The 20,645-nt window shown below is 38.4% G+C and overlaps 3 protein-coding genes and 1 long non-coding RNA gene across 4 annotated transcripts in view; 1 reads left to right on the top strand and 3 right to left on the bottom strand.

The window, feature by feature from the left end:
- Positions 1-20,645, top strand: part of LOC136254635 (fasciclin-2-like) — a 372,927-nt gene that overhangs the window by 208,922 nt on the left and 143,360 nt on the right. The window lies entirely within an intron of this gene.
- Positions 4,241-17,885, bottom strand: LOC136254639 (uncharacterized). Its single transcript, XM_066047389.1, has 10 exons — positions 17,775-17,885; positions 17,526-17,581; positions 5,454-5,595; positions 5,264-5,405; positions 5,052-5,200; positions 4,933-5,004; positions 4,813-4,880; positions 4,713-4,754; positions 4,592-4,657; positions 4,241-4,536 (listed from the first exon to the last, which is right to left on the bottom strand). Exons 1-10 carry the CDS (start codon positions 17,877-17,879, stop codon positions 4,500-4,502), a joined length of 879 nt encoding a protein of 292 aa, XP_065903461.1. The 5' UTR covers positions 17,880-17,885; the 3' UTR covers positions 4,241-4,499.
- On the bottom strand, positions 12,516-14,712 carry LOC136254659 (uncharacterized). Its single transcript, XR_010700644.1, has 3 exons — positions 14,608-14,712; positions 13,253-13,324; positions 12,516-12,730 (listed from the first exon to the last, which is right to left on the bottom strand). It is a non-coding gene; the product is annotated as an uncharacterized lncRNA (long non-coding RNA).
- LOC136252726 (accumulation-associated protein-like) lies at positions 18,241-19,699 on the bottom strand. Its single transcript, XM_066045294.1, has 8 exons — positions 19,155-19,699; positions 19,034-19,105; positions 18,913-18,984; positions 18,792-18,863; positions 18,665-18,736; positions 18,539-18,610; positions 18,418-18,489; positions 18,241-18,332 (listed from the first exon to the last, which is right to left on the bottom strand). Exons 1-8 carry the CDS (start codon positions 19,174-19,176, stop codon positions 18,241-18,243), a joined length of 546 nt encoding a protein of 181 aa, XP_065901366.1. The 5' UTR covers positions 19,177-19,699.

Consider the following 20,645-nt stretch of genomic DNA (forward strand, 5'->3'; position numbering starts at 1 on the left):
TTGGATTTCGTGTTATAACTCCGTGACTTTAAGTCTGATTCTTCTACACCATTGAAGAGCCTTTTTAAGATGACTACTACATCCGTACAGTGATTTTCAAAGCATTACCCCAAGTGGTTTATCTGGTAGGCGTGGCAAGCAGTCGTTTTTTTAATAGCTAGTCTCGATTGCATAATTGTTACACATTATTGGTTTTTTCGTTGTATCTTCCTGGTTTTAAGCTCGATTTCTTTGAAACTACAAAAGGTTTGAGGTTCAATAGTTAACCTATTCACCCACCGATTTTCAGCTTCTTCCCGTACGCGGTTTATGCTGTAGGCATGACAACATATTGGTGTTATTTTTCGTGAATAATCGCTCATAACACTTTGCCTGTTTATCGTATTCCAGCCAATGTTGGTACCGAGATGCGCCTTTATACTCCCCTTCTGTGTGCCAAATTTCAAGGTGATCGGATATGGCGTTCGCGTGTTATAGCAGTTTTTGTAAGTGTGCGATAAGAGGAAGAAAATAAGAAGAAAAAAAATGAAGAAACTGAGCCAATTTTTGAAGTCGCATATCTCGGGAACGCGTGAAGCGATTGTGCTCAACTTTGGAATGTGGAGTTCTGTAGTTGGAGGGAGTATCCACAGCAAAAATCGTCTTGTTTCATCAAGGCAGCACAGAGCTATGGAGGTGCGAAAATTGCGTTTTCTTTCTTCCTGTCAATATACTTACGGGTGTTGTGCGCCGGCTTCTTGGGCCGCACGACACACTACCGTGTGTCTTTATCTTATATCCCACCTTTTTGACAGTGCTAGTTTCAACATTGTTTTTTAAAAAAAAACAAAAAAAAACATGCCCTACAGTGCAAACCTTTATTTTAATTAATTTTTTCATGGTATAGTTGGTCACTGTGCACAGAACCACTGTGATACACATAAATAAACTCAGGTATGTACCTCACTTATGCACACACCAAAGATATGTATAAATTATTAGTGACTTGTGTTCACTCTCTATGTGAATGTGAATATGCCCTATTAGAACATGGTTAGCAGGGGCGTAGCCAGGATTTTTTGAAGGGGGGTTCAAGCACCAGCATAGAGTTACCAGAAGCAGGGGTCTGGGGACGCAGCCCCCAGCCGCTGAGAGATTTTCAATATTTTAATGAATCAAAACTCAGCAAATTGCTATATTTTATGCAAAAAGCACATTAATTATGATGCATATAAGTGCCCCGCGATGAAGGTAGTACTAGATAAAGCCACCTAGTGGAAACAGACAGCATAACACATATATAGAGACACACATATATATAGTAATCTGTAAGTGATAGTTATCTCACTGTGGTATAAGAGCCATGAATCCACTGATATAACTACACAAATATGCATTGCATGAATTCATTTTGCATAACACAAGTGATAAATTACTGGAGCTTTATATCTTTAAGGTTACGGTATAGTCACGGGCAATCATTCAAAATTTTGAATGCCTATCGATACTTTTTGAGAAGCCCATAAAACCAGTCTAGCAGCGTGAAAAGTTTTAAATGAAGATGAAGCCCTTCATATTTAATGTTTTTATGTAGCTACAGTGTAGTTTGAGGCAGGTGGAACACTACAATTTGTTGTAGTAACACAAGTAAGCCAGCCCATACATCGCTCAGCTCCAGCTGTCACTACCATGTTTTTCCGCCGCCAAATACAGCAAAAGCTGTAGGCTCTATTGGCTTTTCTGGGGCATAGTGATACTGTATATTAAATTTGTTAGGTCCTGTGGAAGCGTTTTTGGCGTGTTTTTCCCAAGTGACTCGGTTACAAGCCTTCAAAGAGCTTGTTTCACCCGAAAAAATTACTAAAAGTTCAATAAAACGTCTATACTACCAGTAACATAAAAAATCGCTTCCACAGGACCTAGATATTTTAGTTATTTAGCCACTTGTGTTGAAATTATAAGGATTCAGTAATCTGTTAGTCTGGTTTTTGGCGGCGCGTTTTTACAAAACATCGCTCTATTGTAGACCACACACCCAAGAACAGTCGTTGTTCTGTAGTAAAAACAAACAAGCACAATTAGTTGTATTGCTAACACAACACAGTTGTTGAAATTATTTATCCCTGCTTGGTTTAAAGCAGGTTTTGTAATTTGTTCCGCCCACGCATTTTAAACTATTCCGTAACCTTAAACACTGCACACCAAAGCTATAGCAGTATAAGGTCATGCTAAGTTTTGCATTTAATGTTAGAATGTCTGAAAAACTTCATATGGACATGGATATATTTACATGCATGTTCTATTAGAGTATACCTGACTGCTCTATTAGAATATAAACCTGACTGCTCTATTAGAGTATATACCTGACTGCTCTATTAGAGTATATACCTGACTGCTCTATTAGAGTATATCGATCTTTTTATCGAGTTTTGAAGAGGCCTAGGGCTCATGTTACCTCTGTAAATCCTTACCTGAGAGATAAATGCAAGCTTTATCAATTGTTGTGCTGTGCTATATTACTCTCTCATTTTGTCCTGCCACACTAAATGGTGTGTTAGGATCCTGCTTACAGAAGTCTAAATTTTACAGGGGGTGTTCCTGAACCCCCCGAAACCCCCCTCCCTACGCCCCTGGTTAGTAAAGCAAATACACAAAGATGATGGAGAGTAGCATATCAGATTTGCATATGGGCATGATTTAGCAACATGAGAAGACAAGTGAATGCTTCCATATTGTGATTGGCATAGCCAATGGACAATAGATGTGCCTAGATAATGGAGATCTGGGTAGGAAGGTCCACTGTATATTTTAGTATACAAGGTTAAATACTCTAATGCAACATTCAACTATAGCATTTGGATTGTTACATTTGCACTTTTTGGGTTTTTTTTGGTTGTCTGGTTTTGTCCTAGAAAGCACGTGGTTTGTAGCCTATTGAGGTTTGAGAAACAGAAAGATTAGCTCTAAAGAGGTGATGCTTAGCTGTTAGATGGCTTCTTATTCCAATTACTACCTCGGTAAATTAATGACACAATTTACAGCCAAGCATACAGTTTTACAGCCCAGGGAGATAACCAATTATTTTGTATTCTATATACCCACACAGCGAAACTGGTAGTCTATGACGACCTTGTCCTTGTACATATAACTTACCGTCGTGGATTGGTTACGAGTGGATACAGCGTTCATATCAGATTTCGTATCATCAGTCGTCTTGCTTCGTCGTGGGACCATTTCTTGGAGACGGAATTCTGTTCGGCACCGTAACAGTAGCTCTCTATCAACACCAAGTACCTCCGTCGCGGTAGTATCAAAGCATCCTTTGCCGGATCAGCAGTCCTCTATTAACACCCAGCAACATAGTCGCGGTAGTATCAAAGCATGCTGAACTTCGTCCCAGTAAAACTAGATCCCGTAAAACTAGCCATTTTCCGTATAGGTATATTAAATTTTCCGTATACTAAATATTACATTTTCTGTACATTAAAAAGAAATAAAATGTTAGTCTGAATCTTCAAATATGGCATCCACCGGATCAGCCAAATCAACTTGGTGTATCTAGAAATATGCACCAAATAACCACTTATTTCAACTGCAAAAAATTTACTTACAAGATTTGAAGGTGTAGCATACTGACCCTAAGGAAAAATAAATAATTTAGCATATACATATAATTTTGTACAATGTCTCAAATAGCAGGCTGGATGTTTCTTTCAAGCTACTGCTAAATTCACCCAAACCGCTAGCATAAGTGGAAAATGGTTACAAAGGTACTACAATAAGGATTAACAACACGGTTCTGGCTACACTTGTACAAGGCACGTCCCATAGGCCAACTTATGATGCATATTTGTGGGCTATCAACTGCCTTCATAGTTGTAAGGTTTCCAATACCATGCAGGACGCCCAGCCACTACACCTTACTAGGTGTTCAATTTCATAAGGAAGAAAGGGGCCAAGTCCTAGCGGCTTGCTTCAATTCCTTCATGAGTTATGATGGATTACACAACGTTACCTTCTGTGGCTTATTTTTCACATACTGTAGACATGTACAAATTCATTATTTCACTCTAATGCTGTTTTCTAAAACTAAGGCTAAAACTTTGGACATCCCAGGCCATCGGTTTTTCTCTATATATAACCAAGAAGTTATTATAAAAGTTTCAGAAAATTGCAAAACTAGCTGTGCTTTTGGTCACATATCAATAATGTATGGATGTAGCCAAGCTTTTACCACACAAACTAAACTCAATCTTAACATTTCAAGCAAAACGCCCTAGATTTGCTGTTGTATTGCCAAAGTATCAATCAACAAACTTTCTTCTCAAAAGTTAACATGATGGTAGTGTATAAAGCAATCCCATTGAAATAACCCAATATTCAGTATGCAATGCTTATTATTTACAGTAATGACAAATTATACACAAACAACTCACCTGCTGTGATGGCAATGATTCTTCATAGTGCTACAAAATCAATAATATGTAAATGTAAGCCTAATCGACACTTTGACACTTACGTTAAGCAATGATCATTGTTATCTGGTCGTTGACTGAACTGTAATACAACCAGTTAAGGTACATCACACGGAATATTTTGTAGGTTAATTTACCTGAAGATAGTACTGGTCTTGTGGAGGCTGTATGTTGCGAGCATAGTACGGTGAAGGTGAATAGCCCTTTGCAATGTGCAGCTAAACTAAACATATGAACTTTTATACTGTACACACATACATCTGAATAATCATCTTGCGGCAGAGGATAGTGTGTGAGGCTCTGAAAATAGATAATAGCCATCAGAAGAGGTATTTGCTATGTCATACGTAGTACGTACCTCAGAATCATAAGCTGCGTGCATCTGATCATGACCTGTATCACCACTAGCAACAGCTGATCTTCAACCTGTAGTGGTCAAAATAAAATCACAAATGATACAGCTTAGCTGTGTACACACCTGTTCCACTTCAGTATAGGAGGATTGCAACTGGTGACCATTTTGTGGTGCATCATGATAAGCAGTTGCTACCTAAAAATGTATCATCTGTTACACTATACTAATTATAAGTTAACAACAGTAGGACTTATTGACCGTGCTCTCACTGCCCAAGCTGGAGCTCCCCTCGGGGCTTCACACACTAGTGGAGTAGACACTACTCTGGGCTTCTTCAATACACTTTTCACTGTCCACTTTTGATCCAGCTCTTGAATGAAGTCTTCTAGTTCTGTCAGGGAGACCATAAAATCAGCCTTGTTGTAAGAAATACCATTCATGTAATGTAACTAACCAGTAGATCGCCACGATGGTGAATGTGTTCTGTAAGAGCCTTCACCGTCATCACTCTCTTCAGTCATATAGGCTGGTATGATTTCTCTCCATCTTTTCTTTTCTTCTTTCGTCACGCATAGCTTCTTGCAACGATCATACAACTATTTCCACAATATTGAAATTTATTTATGCATCCAAAGAAAACTAACCGCTTTCTGCCTGCTCCTCACTTTGGTGTTCCTGCCATTGGCTTCTTTAATAGCCACCCTGTCAGGCCTCACATTAGTAACTAGCTTTCGTCTACGGGATTCGTAGTAATGATGAACTGCCTCTAATATTAATAACCAACATCTATATATGTAAATAAAATATGTAATGTGTACTACGTTACATAACTCAAACAATATATACCGTATGCCTTGCAAATCCCAGATTTTTAACAAAAAAAACTATATGTACATGTTCCATCAATTTTTTAAGTATATACAGCAGGAGTTGCTAAAAGCTGACCAATTTAGTAATATGTAAATAAAGGGTCTAAGTACCTCATTAGCGACGAAACTTTAAAGCATACTATGCGTACCGTAGTCTCAATTAGGTGTAGTCTCATGAAGGTACAAATATCACCTGGTGACATTGCTCTTACTTCAATGCAGCCAAAATGTTGGCTGGTCAATCATAATTATAACCCCAATCATTCAGAAAATCACGATGCAGAATTTACTTAAAACAACCTTGAATTATAGAGGAAGGTGATTTATTTTAAAACTTCAGTGCTGGTCACTGTAAATTTCTTTTGAATTATTTGAGCCAAAATTCTGCAGTTCTCAAGTGCAATGAAAAGACAACTTGAGTCACTTGACAATGAACAATTAGGTGAGAAAAGGCAAAATATGGAATAATGGAATGGCAGAATTACAGAATAAGCAAAACTTTGAATATCCCTACAAGGCGAAGATGAGACAACACTAAAACTATGCTCAGCAATTCTCAGGACGATCTTGAAATAGAATCACTCTAAAGTAGATAAGTACCAATACTGACATTACGTAGTATCACTGCCTATATTACTGGTATCGGTACCAGATCCATATTGGCAATACATACTAAGAGTGAAGACTTACCACATTTCCTACATTTTCAACCATCATTAAATAAGTTTCTAGTAGCAAATAACTTACAGTAGTTATGCAAACAAACTAATACCTTGTTATCGGGGCTCTTTTTAAACTGTTGGCACACACACACTCCATGTGTATTCTAATAAATGCTCCACGTCACGTGGTGCTTAAAGTGCAGTTAGGTACAAAAACTTCAGTTCTTTCTGCTGTGCTAGCTAATATCAGCTATCACTCTAAGTTAATAGCCCTAATTTATTGCAGACACCTTTCTATTAACAGGTGAAAGCTAAAGCAGGATTTAACCTTCATATTTTTTTTTATTTGCTTAGAGATGGATGACTAACAGTTGAGGAAGATGATTAAGTAGAATAATTATTGAAAACACAGAATACGGCAAAATGCAATAGCAGAGTTGCAGAAAAGTGAAATTTGAAATCTACCGAATCCGATCTGGCTTTATATGCTCTCCACCTCATATAATCACAAACACAAGACAACAATAGAACAATGCTCAGCGATTTGAAGGGCAGTCTTTAACGAATCGAATAATGCTAGTAGCAAATTATCGAATAATTATTTCAGCACTATTTCAAATGCACTTCACCATAACTTTGCCACTAAAATAGTTTTCTTTGCTGTACTAGCTAATACCAGCTATCACTCAACATTACCTGCCCCAATTTATTAGTGTACACCGTCTTCTACGAATATAATCTCTCAAACCCTAATTAAATGGTCATGAATGAGCCTATAATCCAAAATTATGTCACAAGCAAAAATGGCTACACATTAGCAGGTAAACTTTGATGACTCTTCTATGGCCGATGATTTTGAAATCTCAGCCAAGAATGAAGATATCAAAGCATAAAGTAGCCTACAATAGAGATAGCTACGAAAACCACTCAAAAATCGCTTCTACATACTCTAAAAACCATACCTGTGGGTTAGAGCCTGATATCTCCATTAGCTGAGATATGACTAGACAAAATTTTCCCCCTTTTCTGTCAGCCATAGAAAAATCATAACAGTCCTTCTACTAAAGCCGCTATTAGTTTTCCTTGTGATGCAATTTTGCTCTGCTCTCCAGTGACTTCCAATTTATTCATGCAATTAAGTAGTGTAGGGCTGACAGACTAAAGTCACCACGGTGCAAGCCATGTCAGGTATCAACCTTATGATATGACAAAGTTTCTTTCCAACATAAAACTGCTGGTGCCATTTACAGAACAAGAATATTAAATCACATGCATGTACAGCTTGAACGGGAGTCTAAGACCAAGGTGCAAAACAGTTCATCAAGTTTATTATTGCTCCACCATATACCCCCATTTCAGGAAGGAGGAGAACTAGGAAGGGATTCGACCTAATCTACCAACTAACATTGTAAGTCTATCTCCCTCCATTGTCAGCAAATACCTGGGTCTTCTATTAATTAACCCCCACCCCTGGGACTCAATTTTAGTCTAATCCTCTCGTTTTCCTGCGTCGGGAAACATGGGACAAAACATGAAGTCTTACTTTTCACTTGCTTCAGAGGATATTTCTCAACTAGTTGCCCGATTAAATAGTCAGCAACAATATTTGATTCTGCTCACTACGATACCTGAGAGGTAGAAACATTTCAGAGCACATACAAAAATTACAATAAAAGGTTACATATTGTTCGATTATAACTATTGTAAATGCCATATGTGACCCTCTGAGCAAAAACCCGACTAGTTTGCATTTTTCTCAAACTTCATTTATGACTTCTTGGTTATCTACAGTGAAAAAACAATGGGCTGCCAAAGTTATAGCCTTATCTGATGAATAGTTGTGGAGTTATAGCGATAGACAGCAGGAAGAGCAAAATAATCGATTTGTACAGTGCTTATACGGATAAAAAATTACAGGCGCTTGTTTAATCCATCATAACTCGAAAAAGAAATAAGCTACGGAGATGGGACTTGGCTCATTCTCTTCCTTATGAAATGGGGCACCTCGTAAGGTAAATTAGTAAGCCTACAGATACCCACAGATTTAAGCACAAGCGCTGTTTGAACTTAAAAATGGCGACGTGACGCCTGTTTTTACCGCAACGGAAACTAACGCTTATAACTCACGTTTACTTCATGGCACTGAAACGAAACAAAGATATTCGTACTCACCATTAACTGGGGAATCCGTTGGTCACTTAGTTGTCGTGATTTGAGCTTAGTTTTACTGTTCACTGAATGGATTAAAATTCGCTTAAAATAATTTTTGCAGTACACATTTTTACCATATCTATTCCAATGGGATTTATCTCAAAATCAGAATTATGCAAACTAGTGGGGTTTTCGCTCAGCGGGTCACATATGGTAACAGCTCAAAAAATCTGCACTTTGATGCAAAATAATTTTTGGCATCATTTTAATTTGGCAGAATGCACATGAGCATTTTGCATAGCTGCATACATTATTTTTAGTAATAGTAGTGTCATTTTAACTTGGTACTACACTTCCAATTTGCCAAATCGCCAATTACTGCAAACATTTTCTACACATAATGTATTTAGTATTGCATCCTTGTTCTCAGAGGTCGAAGCACTCATGTGCTTACAAGTATAAGCAAAGATTAGTAATTTTACAACCAATTACAGACCATAATAATAAAAAGTAAAGGAACAAGGTGGCTGCTTATACATCTGCTGAAATACTAGTGGACATTTAATCTCTAATAACTATACAACAGAAATACAGACTGAATTAGGGATTAATATATCTGCAGGCATAGACAACCACTATTGTTTCTTCACTTTTTTATTACTATGATACCTAAATGGCTGTAAATTAATATTTTTTGCTAATAATTGTTTGTTAAAAACATGATTATAATTTAGTGAACTCGTGCCTACAGCTTTAAAAGAAAAGATGGCCACCATTTGCACAAGCACATGCACTAAGAATTAATTAGCAGAAGGTTAATAAGTCAGTGTGCCTCGTATCCAACTATTTTCAGCCCATTACACAGTGTTCCAAAAAGAAACTTGAAAAATACCTCTACAACCAATCCAGCCACTACAGAAAAGACGAAACATTCACTCATCTAAACACACACCATCAGCTTTCAATTAGCGTAAGGCAAATGCGCCATTACGCTCTGTTTTCAGTTACCGATACGTCGAACACGATACCTAACATTTCAAGCAAGGAATAGTTTGTAAAGCACCTCAGTACTCAGGGAAGTCTCTTACTGCAAGCTTTGCACTGAAGCGATAGCATGCATACCGCAAATCGTCACCTATGCAAAGGAGCTGGGCATTGTAGCTGCTATGATTGGCGAAAAGGCACATCTAGGGACAAAGCGACATAGAACAGTGAAGAAATCAGGCCTGTAGCCTTATCCATTGTTTAGATGCGCTGGGCTGAATCAGTTAGTACAAAATTCTGTCAAATACTGTTAGAAAATTTCATTGCAACTAGTTAGAGTAGAAGATAAGGGTTTAGGATAAATCTGAAAACTTTTTTGAGCTTGGCCATCCCTAACCAATACTGCCAAGTTTCATTGGCTGTTTTTTGTGCGTGTTTTTAAAATCAGTAAGCTTAGGCTCGAAGGTGGTTTCTTTTCCGAGTTGAAAACCAGGCGTACTGACTTTACAAAGACACTGTAAAGGGCTTTCCTAGCAGATTTTTCTGGCATTCTGCAACTGAAAAACACTGTTAGTAGTAGGCTGTTCAGTCTCCCAGGAAGTGCACATCTCATCATTGTAAAAGTGAGTGTGACCCATACTTACGCGAGCAAAAATAAAGAGCAGCCCAGAGGCTTTATCAAAGAATACTAAGATACACAGACTATAAAACAGTTAAGAAGATACTTCTGTGTGTAATATTCGTTTAAAGCGGTTGTGTAAAATGTGCTTCCTTAGCAGCACATAGCAACGTATTTCATGAATTATAAGTAATTCAAGAATTACAAAATACTTCATTGCAATAAATTGCATGTGAATTATTACAAAACAAACCAAAGTTTTATTTATAGTACAGCTTATGTAATATTGTTGCATTGCAGTGATAAGCCAGGTAGAGCTGGTGCCTGGTTTTGAGAAGTAGCACAACATGAACTTGTTTTGGGTGATGTTACAGGGCAAGAAACCCCCAACCTTCAGGATACTTAATAGACAATGATACTGTATAATAATGTTAACGCATATTTGGACTTGAAATCTCATGTGAGTCTAAAGAGCTGCAATACATAACTAGCAAAAAATGAATATCAATTTCTAAAGGCGCTTAAGGAGGTGCTAAAGCAATAACGCGCATACCTGAGAAACATGTTTTTTATCTCAATTTTAGACAAACAAAATGAAATTAGTGATTAATTTTGCATAGAACAAGCTGCACATATAGCATTTGTAGCAGGTAAAAAGTGTAGAACTGGTCTCGAAGCAAGAAATCAGCAGTACTAGGTGGACCACAGAAGATACGTTATCTTGCGACAACCTCAAGTTTTAGCTCCGATACTTCACACGATGAAAACATACTATTACGAGAATCATTCTACGTATCAATAAGTGGAAGCAAGCTACAAGTCGAAGTATATGCCATTTCAAAGCAAAGGAAGGCCTTGTCCTACCATTTGCATTAAGCGAACAAAGCCATACAATGGATATTAGATATATGGGAACGTAGAATTATTCAGACAGTATTACTTACTATTTCTACGAAGTTTCGTGGTGATTCAATCCGTATTTACAAAGAAAGGGATGTTGATTCAATCCTTATTTACAAAGAAAAGGATGTTTGTAACACTGCATGTAAGACCTGCTGTTGACAAATAATTATTAGTGGAGCTTGTTTCTACACCTGTTGTAATTGGCTTTGTCAAGGAGAGTTGAATTTGTTTCAGTCCACCTGAACCATGTAATGGCAGCTGATGCTAACAACTTACTTGTTACTTGTGGTAGGTTTACACTTTGCTAGTGTAATATTTACTTTGCTAGTCTAATATTTACTTTGTAGTGTAATATTTGCTTTGCTAGTGTAATATTTGCTTTGCTATTGTAATATTTGCTTTGCTAGTCTAATATTTGCTTTGCTAGTGTAATATTTGCTTTGCTAGTGTAATATCAAGACTCACGGTAGTGAGTCGCGCGGCCAGTAAAGTAGAAACGCGCTCCGCAGACAATAAATGGCGCGACCACTACGTGAGGATTTTACAAGAACGAACGTTGTCAAATTCGGCCTTCCTGTAATCCACCCGTCACTTACGCTATCCCTATGAAACTCTGGAGTTGAACTCATCGTGTCACTAGTAACTACCACACAAGCAGTGAAGCAAATCCATGCCGATTGTTTTGTGATCGAGGTTGCCGACATCAAAGGGGAAGTTTAATTTTTTATTTTTTTATTTTTTATTATCGCATGCGGTTAGACGCAACCGCATGTGTATGCCTTGCGTTCCTTTGTGCATTCCAAACATTGATCGCCCTGTTATCGCTTCAGTATTCACTCAATCACCTCAAGATTCACATCATCGATTTCACCATACATGATTACCCTACAGTCGTGATTTCAGCACCAAATGAAGTTTCAGTCGTCCTCAGTCGACCTAGAGGCTAAATACAAATCCCAGATTGTTGTTTTCTGCAATACTCGCTTGGCATGTAGGGCAATGTGTCTTTAAACTGTTCTGAAAGTTTCGTTCAGATTGAAACATTTGTTTTCGAGAATGGCTAGTTTGAAATTTGAATTTAGTCGCCCCCACGTCATTTGCTCTCTAAGAATTTTACTCGGAATTTAAAGAATGAAGCAGAGCACAACTGCGGTCACTGGGTATTGATGAACTGGCGCTCTATGTAGTTAATCAGTACATATAGCCACCGAGAAGTGTGCTGCCATACATTATAGTCCATAGATATAATCTATGGTGCATACCATCCTTCGTTTTGAAATTAGTTGCCCCCACATAATTTGTCTTCTAAGGGCGCGGCTTAAAGAATGACACAAGAGTACAACTGCGGTTACCAGTTGTTGACACAAGCTGTGAGTAATTAGCACATGTAGCTAGCTTAAAAGGAAGTGTGCAAAATCGCCTAATACAATTGTCACCATGCATTATTGCATTTTATAACACCCCCACACAAAATTACACATATAATTACAACATACAGAGGAGACACATGAATACCATAAACTTTTCACAACAACAATGTAAGAATTGTACAATAATGACTGTAATATAACTGCTATGCAAATGTTTTCCAGTGGCCCGCCATGGTAGCAAGTCTCACATGACGGCATGTATATTCATCCAAACACAATGGGAGTAACGAGTAAGTATGATGACAACAAGTTGGTATGACTCCATTTGTAGAATCCAGATGAGTGGGTGTGGCTCCAGTATGTCTAAACAGTTAACAAACATTCCTGTTATAAATACGTGCTAGAGTTGCAATATAATAGTATAGTATTTAAATGCAATAATACATAGTCTCCATTGCATCACTATCAAACGACACTAAGTGGAGGATATTGTTGCATCTCTAGTATGTACACTCTATCAGTACAACCTATCGTAATGGCCACTAGTATAGAAAGACAACCACTCTTGAAAAGCCAATTCCAATTGAGAATTTATACACTGTTACCTGCTGAATGAGTGAAGGTGGCAATAAACAAGTTCCACCGTAATTTATACACGTGATCTGATCCTGTATATTCTGTCAGTGGATGAGATCCACTTGGCCAGGACAAAATGTAACTCAAGTGCCCTGGATGATCCATACTCAACCAACTTATGACCCAGTGGCACAATGGAACTGACTATTTATAGAGAATACACTTATATTTATTTCTAAGATGTGTGGATGTGTGGATGTGTGGACACATTACAACACATTACATGTACATACAAGACATGCTACGTACTGTTTTAGCATTTCAAGTCACCACATTATACACGTACCAGTCAACAATGCTTCATAGTGCCCATCAGTAAACCTGAAGAAAAGTTACGAAAAATAAAAATTCACATAAGTACAATGAAACCTCATTAATATGGCAGGCTGTGGGACCAAAAAATTTGGCCTGAATAACAAGGTGGCCTTATTAATGAGGTCATAAGTAATGCTTAGCTATATTTGGGACCTACTAGAGGTGGCCAATATAATGAGGTGGTCTTATTAAAGAGGTGGCCACTAAGTGAGGTTTCACTGTACATATAGTTCACAATATTGTGAACAATATTAATGGTTAACAATATACACTGAAACTTGCAGATAACTTCTTGTGGAAGATTGCTCTCTACACAAAATGACACATTCAGAGATTGTATTTAGATGAATGATACAGTAACGCATTGTGACTTCAATACTCGTGATGTGTCACTGCTAGGCAGCAACCATATACACGGCACTGCCACATCGCACTTGCTCGCACACACAATTTTGCTAAAGATTTTACAAATTGATAATTAAGTGGTATGGCAACTAGCTGTTTCGCTCGCAAGACTGTGTGGCAGCTGTTTCCCTTCTGTACAAGTGGCCACCAAGACGGGTCCACTGTGGATGAAAGCCAGGCATTAGATATTTGGTATTTCATGTGTTGAAGACATTCCAGGGCTTCTGGTAGTCTCAAATCTCACCACAGTTTAACTCAGGCAGTGTTGTGGTCACCACTAAACTACTGGAATGCTGTGTTATGTTCATCTTATGCTTGGCTACTATATTGTAGAACTGAAATGGATACTCTGAAAAATATATCCTATGGATAATGACTTCATCACTTTCTTCATCAGGAGCTTAAAAGGACCAATAGTGAAACTTTTTACACTTGGGGCTGACAGTCAACTGCCTATGTCTGAAGCAGTGCTTTTGGTGCTCTAACAGATTGGCTGCCCCCTTGCTGCCAGCACTCACTGTCTCATACGCTGTCATACACTAAATCCATCTCTATAGCCAGTTAGAACAGCATGCTTCTTACCTTTTTTTAAGGCCGCCACCTCTTTAAAAGGCAAGGTTAGAAAATTTTGTCCCTACGGCCTGAATAATGACCAGTTTTCACTGTACTATTAGTGATTAGTGATCATGGGGGATTATTTATTAAGATACTAAGATATACAAACGCTACAACCTCTAAATATAGCAGAAAATTTTTTACCCTGGTCCAATGTCTAATAATCATGAGAGACTCTACTGTGACAAATACATGTTTATCATGATATGTGCTAATCACCTTTTTACAATTAAGTTTTACAACACAAATACATGTATAGTTAAACTCACCAATTGCGACTAAATCCCTTCAACACGAAAAGACAAGTAATGAGACAACCTTGGAGACAACAGCCACACAAGCCTATTCTGGTGCGTTTATTTAGTAGTAATATAAATTTTAAAGGCGTTTATTTACAACACGACATAATTACGCGCCCCTCTATTGTCTCTGTACATACTTGCTTTTTCTTTACTATTCTCGTTTCATTTCACAAGATCTCTTGGCAGGGACGTAGCTTCTTCACTTGAATTAGTCAATGCTTGAAGTAGATCGAGATACTCTAATAGAACAGTCACATTTCTACAAGTGCCATATTTTTATATTGTAAAGTCTGTAAGTAGCTAGTAATTTAAACTACACAATCCGATGCTAAGCAGAAGTTGTAACTATGCTAAATATTGATTGCTGTGTTACAGCTGTTTTGTGACTGCTCTAATAGAGTATCTTGATTGTTTCAATGCAGTACAAGATGAAAGGCAAAGTGTTATTAAGGGTTTACTAGTTAAAATGGGTGTTAATTGACTGCAGTTGCATGCCACTAACAGGGCCACCCAGAGAAATTAGGGGGCCCAGGGGCAAGGAAGGGTCTAGATCCTGACTGCTCTATTACTGCATATCGATCTTTCTTTAAACAGGTATTCAAGGGGCCTCTATCGGGCTGGGGCAGGGGGAAAATACCCCACTCCCCCCCTCCATGTGGTTGGCCCTGACCACTAAAATTACAGTTATATTTGAATATTCTGTCACTGTAATCTGGGGTTTCTGTCAAAACCATGGAAACTCACCTACTGTTATCAACAGTGCATTGCTTATTCTAACAAAAAGTATTGAAATCCCATCCAAAAACAGCTTATAGCTGTAAAAAAAGTGCGCGTCCAAGTAAAGCAGAGTTAACTGCGACAAAAAGTAATGATATCATAATGCGGCCATGTGCGAGGTGTGCAAGTTGTAAAATTAATATTAGCTAATCAGATAATACAATGTTATTGTTAAAGTGTTAATGAGAACTATGTGATGCTGCTAGTTTTAAGTGTGTGAGCATCTTCATAAATGCCACATAAATTTAATTCTCAATAAAGCAATGTGTATAGATTCTCTGATAGTAATAAATAGTTTGAGTTTGGCCGCCTTTCCTGTATACAGCAATGCTACGAACAAAGAAAAGGTGGCCAAACTCAAACTATTTATTACTATCAGAGAATCTATACACATTGCTTTATTGAGAATTAAATTTATGTGGCATTTATGAAGATGCTCACACACTTAAAAACTAGCAGCATCACATAGTTCTCATTAACACTTTAACAATAACATTGTATTATCTGATTAGCTAATATTAATTTTACAACTTGCACACCTCGCACATGGCCGCATTATGATATCATTACTTTTTGTCGCAGTTAACTCTGCTTTACTTGGACGCGCACTTTTTTTACAGCTATAAGCTGTTTTTGGATGGGATTTGCTTTGCTAGTGTAATATTTGCTTTGCTAGTGTAATATTTACTTTGCTAGTGTAATATTTGCTTTGCTAGTGTAATATTTGCTTTGCTAGTGTAATATTTGCTTTGCTAGTGTAATATTTACTTTGCTAGTGTAATATTTGCTTTGCTAGTGTAATTATAACTAGCTCCTAAAAAAATTTTGTTTAGAATAAGTCATGTTATGTCATAAGTATTTGCTATGGCTTCTAGTGGGTGTCATTACTTTATCACCACCTTAATCACTTCCAAGCTCCTCTGCTTTGTAAGTTTGCTTGTCAACATTATGACTGAAGCTGAACATATCAGTAGAAGCTGAACATATCAGTATCAATAGACCGTAGCTAGCTAGACTTACAAGTATTGTTATACTTGGTGATTATGCATTATTATGGTGCAGTTGGTAACATAACAACAAAGGTGTAATGCAAGCCTGTTCAGTGTCATGTGTTGTTTAAGTACTCCCAGCTTGCTATAGTATAGGTAAGACTTTCAGTGATAGCATTCTTCAGTAGATAAACAATCCCAAAAGAATGATGTGATGATCACCGAGGCAGAGCCAAGGTGATTATTATATCATCATTGCTGAGAGGTATTTATCCAATGAAGAATTAAACCTTATGACTAGGTGAACAAGTTGATGTTGTGCTACTTCTAAAAACCAGGCGCCACTGTGTTGCTCTACTTGAACTTAATCACCATTCACCAATGCTATACTATTATACAAAGTTAATTTTACATGCTGTAAAAGACAGAACTAAGACACAGTTATGCATGCACTTCTTTGTAATTTAGTATTTCGTAATTCATGAAATACAAGTATTTCCCGAAATATGTTTCTAAGTGTTGCTAAGGAAGCATAATTGTAATAAACCACTCTAAACGACACATTACGCACAAAAGTATCTTCTCAACTGTTTTATAGTCTATCTATCATATTATTCTTTGAAAATTCTCGCAGCAAAGCCTCCGGGCTGCTCTTCATTTTCGTTTGTTAAGTATGGGTCACGCCCACTTTTAGAACGGCGAGATATGCATCTACTGAGAGCCTACGAGGCCTACTACGGCGTTTTTCAGTTGTAGAACACCTGAACAGCCCACTAGGAAAGCCAATCTCGAAGCCTGTGGAGAGTCGCTGCGCCGGTTTTAAACCTCGGAAAAGAAACCACCTTCAAGCCAAAGCTCACCAGTGCGGTGGTACACTAAAGGCTTTGTTTAGCCTTAACTTGTTGTGGATAAGCTGTTTTTGCAACTGAGCTAATGGTTTGCTCACGTGGGTGCGTACAGACAAACATACATAGGTACATAGGTACACACACACACGTTTTTCGGGAGACAAGTTCAGTAAACCAGGCGCGCGCCCACAGGCGGCTTTGGGCCGGCTGTGGGCGTGCGCCTGGTTTAATTACATCAATATTAATTTTGTTGTCATTTGCTATTTTGTACCTTTCTTCTAAATCAAAATCAGCATCGAATTCTTCATATAGCTTCTTAACATCTCCCTACAAATATGATCAGTTAGCCATGATAACGGTTGCAGAAGTATCAATCCAACACAAGGTAAATAAACAAATGAAAGTTTATTAATCCACCAGCACATGGCGATGCAATCAAGTAAGATGCAGCAACTAATACTTAAGCACTTACATAAAAGCTTCTCTAATATTAACTGTTAATAAATACTGTAGTACTTACACTCAAATTGGTATCGAGACGTTCATCATTAGAACTAGCAAGTGCTTCGTCTGGTGTGGTACCTTCCTGACCGGCAGACTGTAAGTTTGCTATCTCTTCTCTCATTGACCCAACTTACCCAACTTCTTCTTTTAAGGCTTCTACGGTCATCCTCAATGCCTGATTGTCCATGGCAAACTTTGATAGTGCTTCCTGCTGACTTTGCATCATAGCAGCCATCTGGTCAAGTTTCCCCTCAATTGCTGAGGTCACAGGTTCACTATGCTGCTCTTGTCTAGATCTCGCATAGAATCCAACCAAATGACTGTTCCTATTATCCACACCTAGTGGTATCCAAGTAACACACAGAATAAATTTGGCCTGTTGCCTTCTCACCTCGAGTCCTTGAAGTAATTCGTTGCTCTAATCTTCGAGGTGTGCCACGGTTGGCATTCATATCTATTGGAGAAGTAGTGATATGCAGAAATTATGTCTGTGACTTCTCGCCTCGGCCTTGTAGAGTCTGTGATTGAAAGCTGTGATCTGGTCCCTGAGGTGTGCCATGGTTGGCATCCATACCTAGATATAAGTAGTGATAATATTGTGTAGAAATTATGTGTGCTGACTTCTTACCTCGGCCTTGTGGAGTCCGTGATTTTCTTACCTCGGCTTTGTGGAGTCCGTAATTGAATGGTCTGACCTGGATCCTGAGGTGTGCCACAGTTGGCATCCATACCTGTATATAAAGTAGTGATATGTAGAAATTACATGTGCTGACTTCTTACCTCGGCCTTGTGGAGTCTGTGATTGAAAGCTGTGATCTGGTCCCTGAGGTGTGCCACGGTTGGCATCCATACCTAGATATAAGTAGTGATAATATTGTGTAGAAATCATGTGTGCTGACTTCTTACCTCGGCCTTGTGGAGTCCGTGATTGACTGGTCCGACCTGGATCCTGAGGTGTGCCACGGTTGGCATCCATACCTGTATATTAAGTAGTGATAATATTATGCAGAAATTATGTGTGCTGACTGCTTACCTCGGCCTTGTGGAGTCCGTGATTGAATGGTCCGACCTGGATCCTGAGGTGTGCCACGGTTGGCATCCATACCTGTACATGAAGTAGTGATATGTAGAAATCATGTGTGCTGACTTCTTACCTCGGCCTTGTGGAGTCTGTGATTGAATGGTCCGACCTGAACCCTGAGGTGTGCCACGGTTGGCATCCATACCTGTATATGAAGTAGTGATATGTAGAAATTACGTGTGCTGACTTCTTACCTCGGCCTTGTGGAGTTCGTGATTGAATGGTCCGACCTGAACCCTGAGGTGTGCCATGGTTGGCATCCATACCTGTTTATGAAGTAGTGATATGTAGAAATTATGTGTGCTGACTTCTTACCTCGAGTATTGTAATGGATCATTGTGTTAATTAATCAAAATGCTCGAAGAATTGACCACTGGGATTTCTGATTCCACTCTCTAGGACTAGCCAGTTGCCAAGCTGGTTGGACTGTACAGCTGGCTGTTTTAGCGGTTCAAACAACTCAAGTTGTATAAATTTTCTTTGATGGCGCTTATTTCGTGTCATCCCTCTCCAATTTTCTTTCTACAACCAATTTCACGCTCACACATAACTCACGTTAGATATCTCAACAAAGTCCTCTTCGTTTCCATTTTCTGGGAATTCCAGAAGTTCCCTACTTGCGTCCTCCTCGAGATCCGAGTCTTCTGTATGCATTAACTTGTGCCGATAATACGTAGACTTGGACACTTCTTTGTGGCAGTGATCACAAAACTGTCGCTTTCTATTTCGCTTGACTCCTAGGCTTTGTGAAGACAAAGTCGTCCCGGCCATTTTATTATCGTGTCAAACTGTAATAGTTACGGATTCTTATACGATTGGCGTATCCAATGTATCACGAAATTTATTTCGTATCCGTACGTCTAGCTTGTCTCGAGAAATGGCAGGTTTCAAGTACGGAAATCGCGTCAACTCGTAACTATTAGTGAGTTTCGCTGTGCCACTAGCAAAATAACAACAGAACTTGCATTATTAAGTCAGCATACTAACATGCATTTTTTAGTTATGGGTACTTCTGACATTGGGAAATTTGGAAATTGGTATATGCACCAGACTGCCTAGACAAAATAGGGTATAGTAATGTGTTTGTGTAGCAGAGATCAAAAATAGCAACCTGCCATACTGTCATTTCTGACCAGTCACATGGAAATTATCAACCAAAATGCTCTCCCACTAAGCCACATAGCACTCAATAAGAACGGTACTGGCATTCTTTAGGCAACATACTAACATGCATTTCTTGGTTATCAATACTTCTGCAATTAGGAGAGTGGTATATGTCTAGACAAGATAAGGTATAGTAATATGGTTAGCATGCTGGGATTTCCAACCGGTCACAATGACTATAACCGGATTGAAGAACTTTGATATTATGACCTACCAAATAAGCTCCCAATAAACTCTAAATATGTAAACTGCTCACTCTCATGTATCAATGGCTGACCACACCACATGTTGGTCTGTCAAATCATATAAAAGACATTACATATTAAGAACTGAGTAGACAGTAACAGTAGCCGGTTTTCATACTATTGAGCTACCTCAACATTTGCAGCAACAAATTAGTAGAGAACACTATACCAGCGCTTTCCCAGATTCTTCAACAAACAGACAGTATCTTATGCATGCTTGGCGACCACCAAATACACACATACACTCGGCACATTCCCCACACATATCATTATGGTATGCTCACAATCAACACATTCCTTGATTGCACAATTGTATTATTGTGCTTCCCTATACACTCAGCACATTCCAGACAGCACCCTGAGCAGAAGAAATCTGCTTAATAGTTAGAAGTATATC

The sequence above is a fragment of the Dysidea avara genome, chromosome 4, assembly GCF_963678975.1.
Source record: "Dysidea avara chromosome 4, odDysAvar1.4, whole genome shotgun sequence".
Lineage (NCBI taxonomy): Eukaryota > Metazoa > Porifera > Demospongiae > Dictyoceratida > Dysideidae > Dysidea > Dysidea avara.

Bases quoted from the DNA above. Each gene is read 5' to 3' on its own strand.
- LOC136254639 (XM_066047389.1), bottom strand. From the start codon at position 17,879: ATGAGAGAAGAGATAGCAAACTTACAGTCTGCCGGTCAGGAAGGTACC. The intron at 5,406-5,453 runs GTTAGTTTTCTT...TTGTGGAAATAG, and splicing joins TGAGGAGCAGGCAGAAAGCG to TTGTATGATCGTTGCAAGAA. The intron at 4,537-4,591 runs GTAAATTAACCT...GTTGTATTACAG, and splicing joins AAGACCAGTACTATCTTCAG to TTCAGTCAACGACCAGATAA.
- LOC136252726 (XM_066045294.1), bottom strand. From the start codon at position 19,176: ATGATCCATTACAATACTCGAG. The intron at 18,864-18,912 runs GTAAGAAGTCAG...CTTCATGTACAG, and splicing joins ACAGACTCCACAAGGCCGAG to GTATGGATGCCAACCGTGGC. The intron at 18,611-18,664 runs GTAAGAAGTCAG...ACTTATATCTAG, and splicing joins ACGGACTCCACAAGGCCGAG to GTATGGATGCCAACCGTGGC.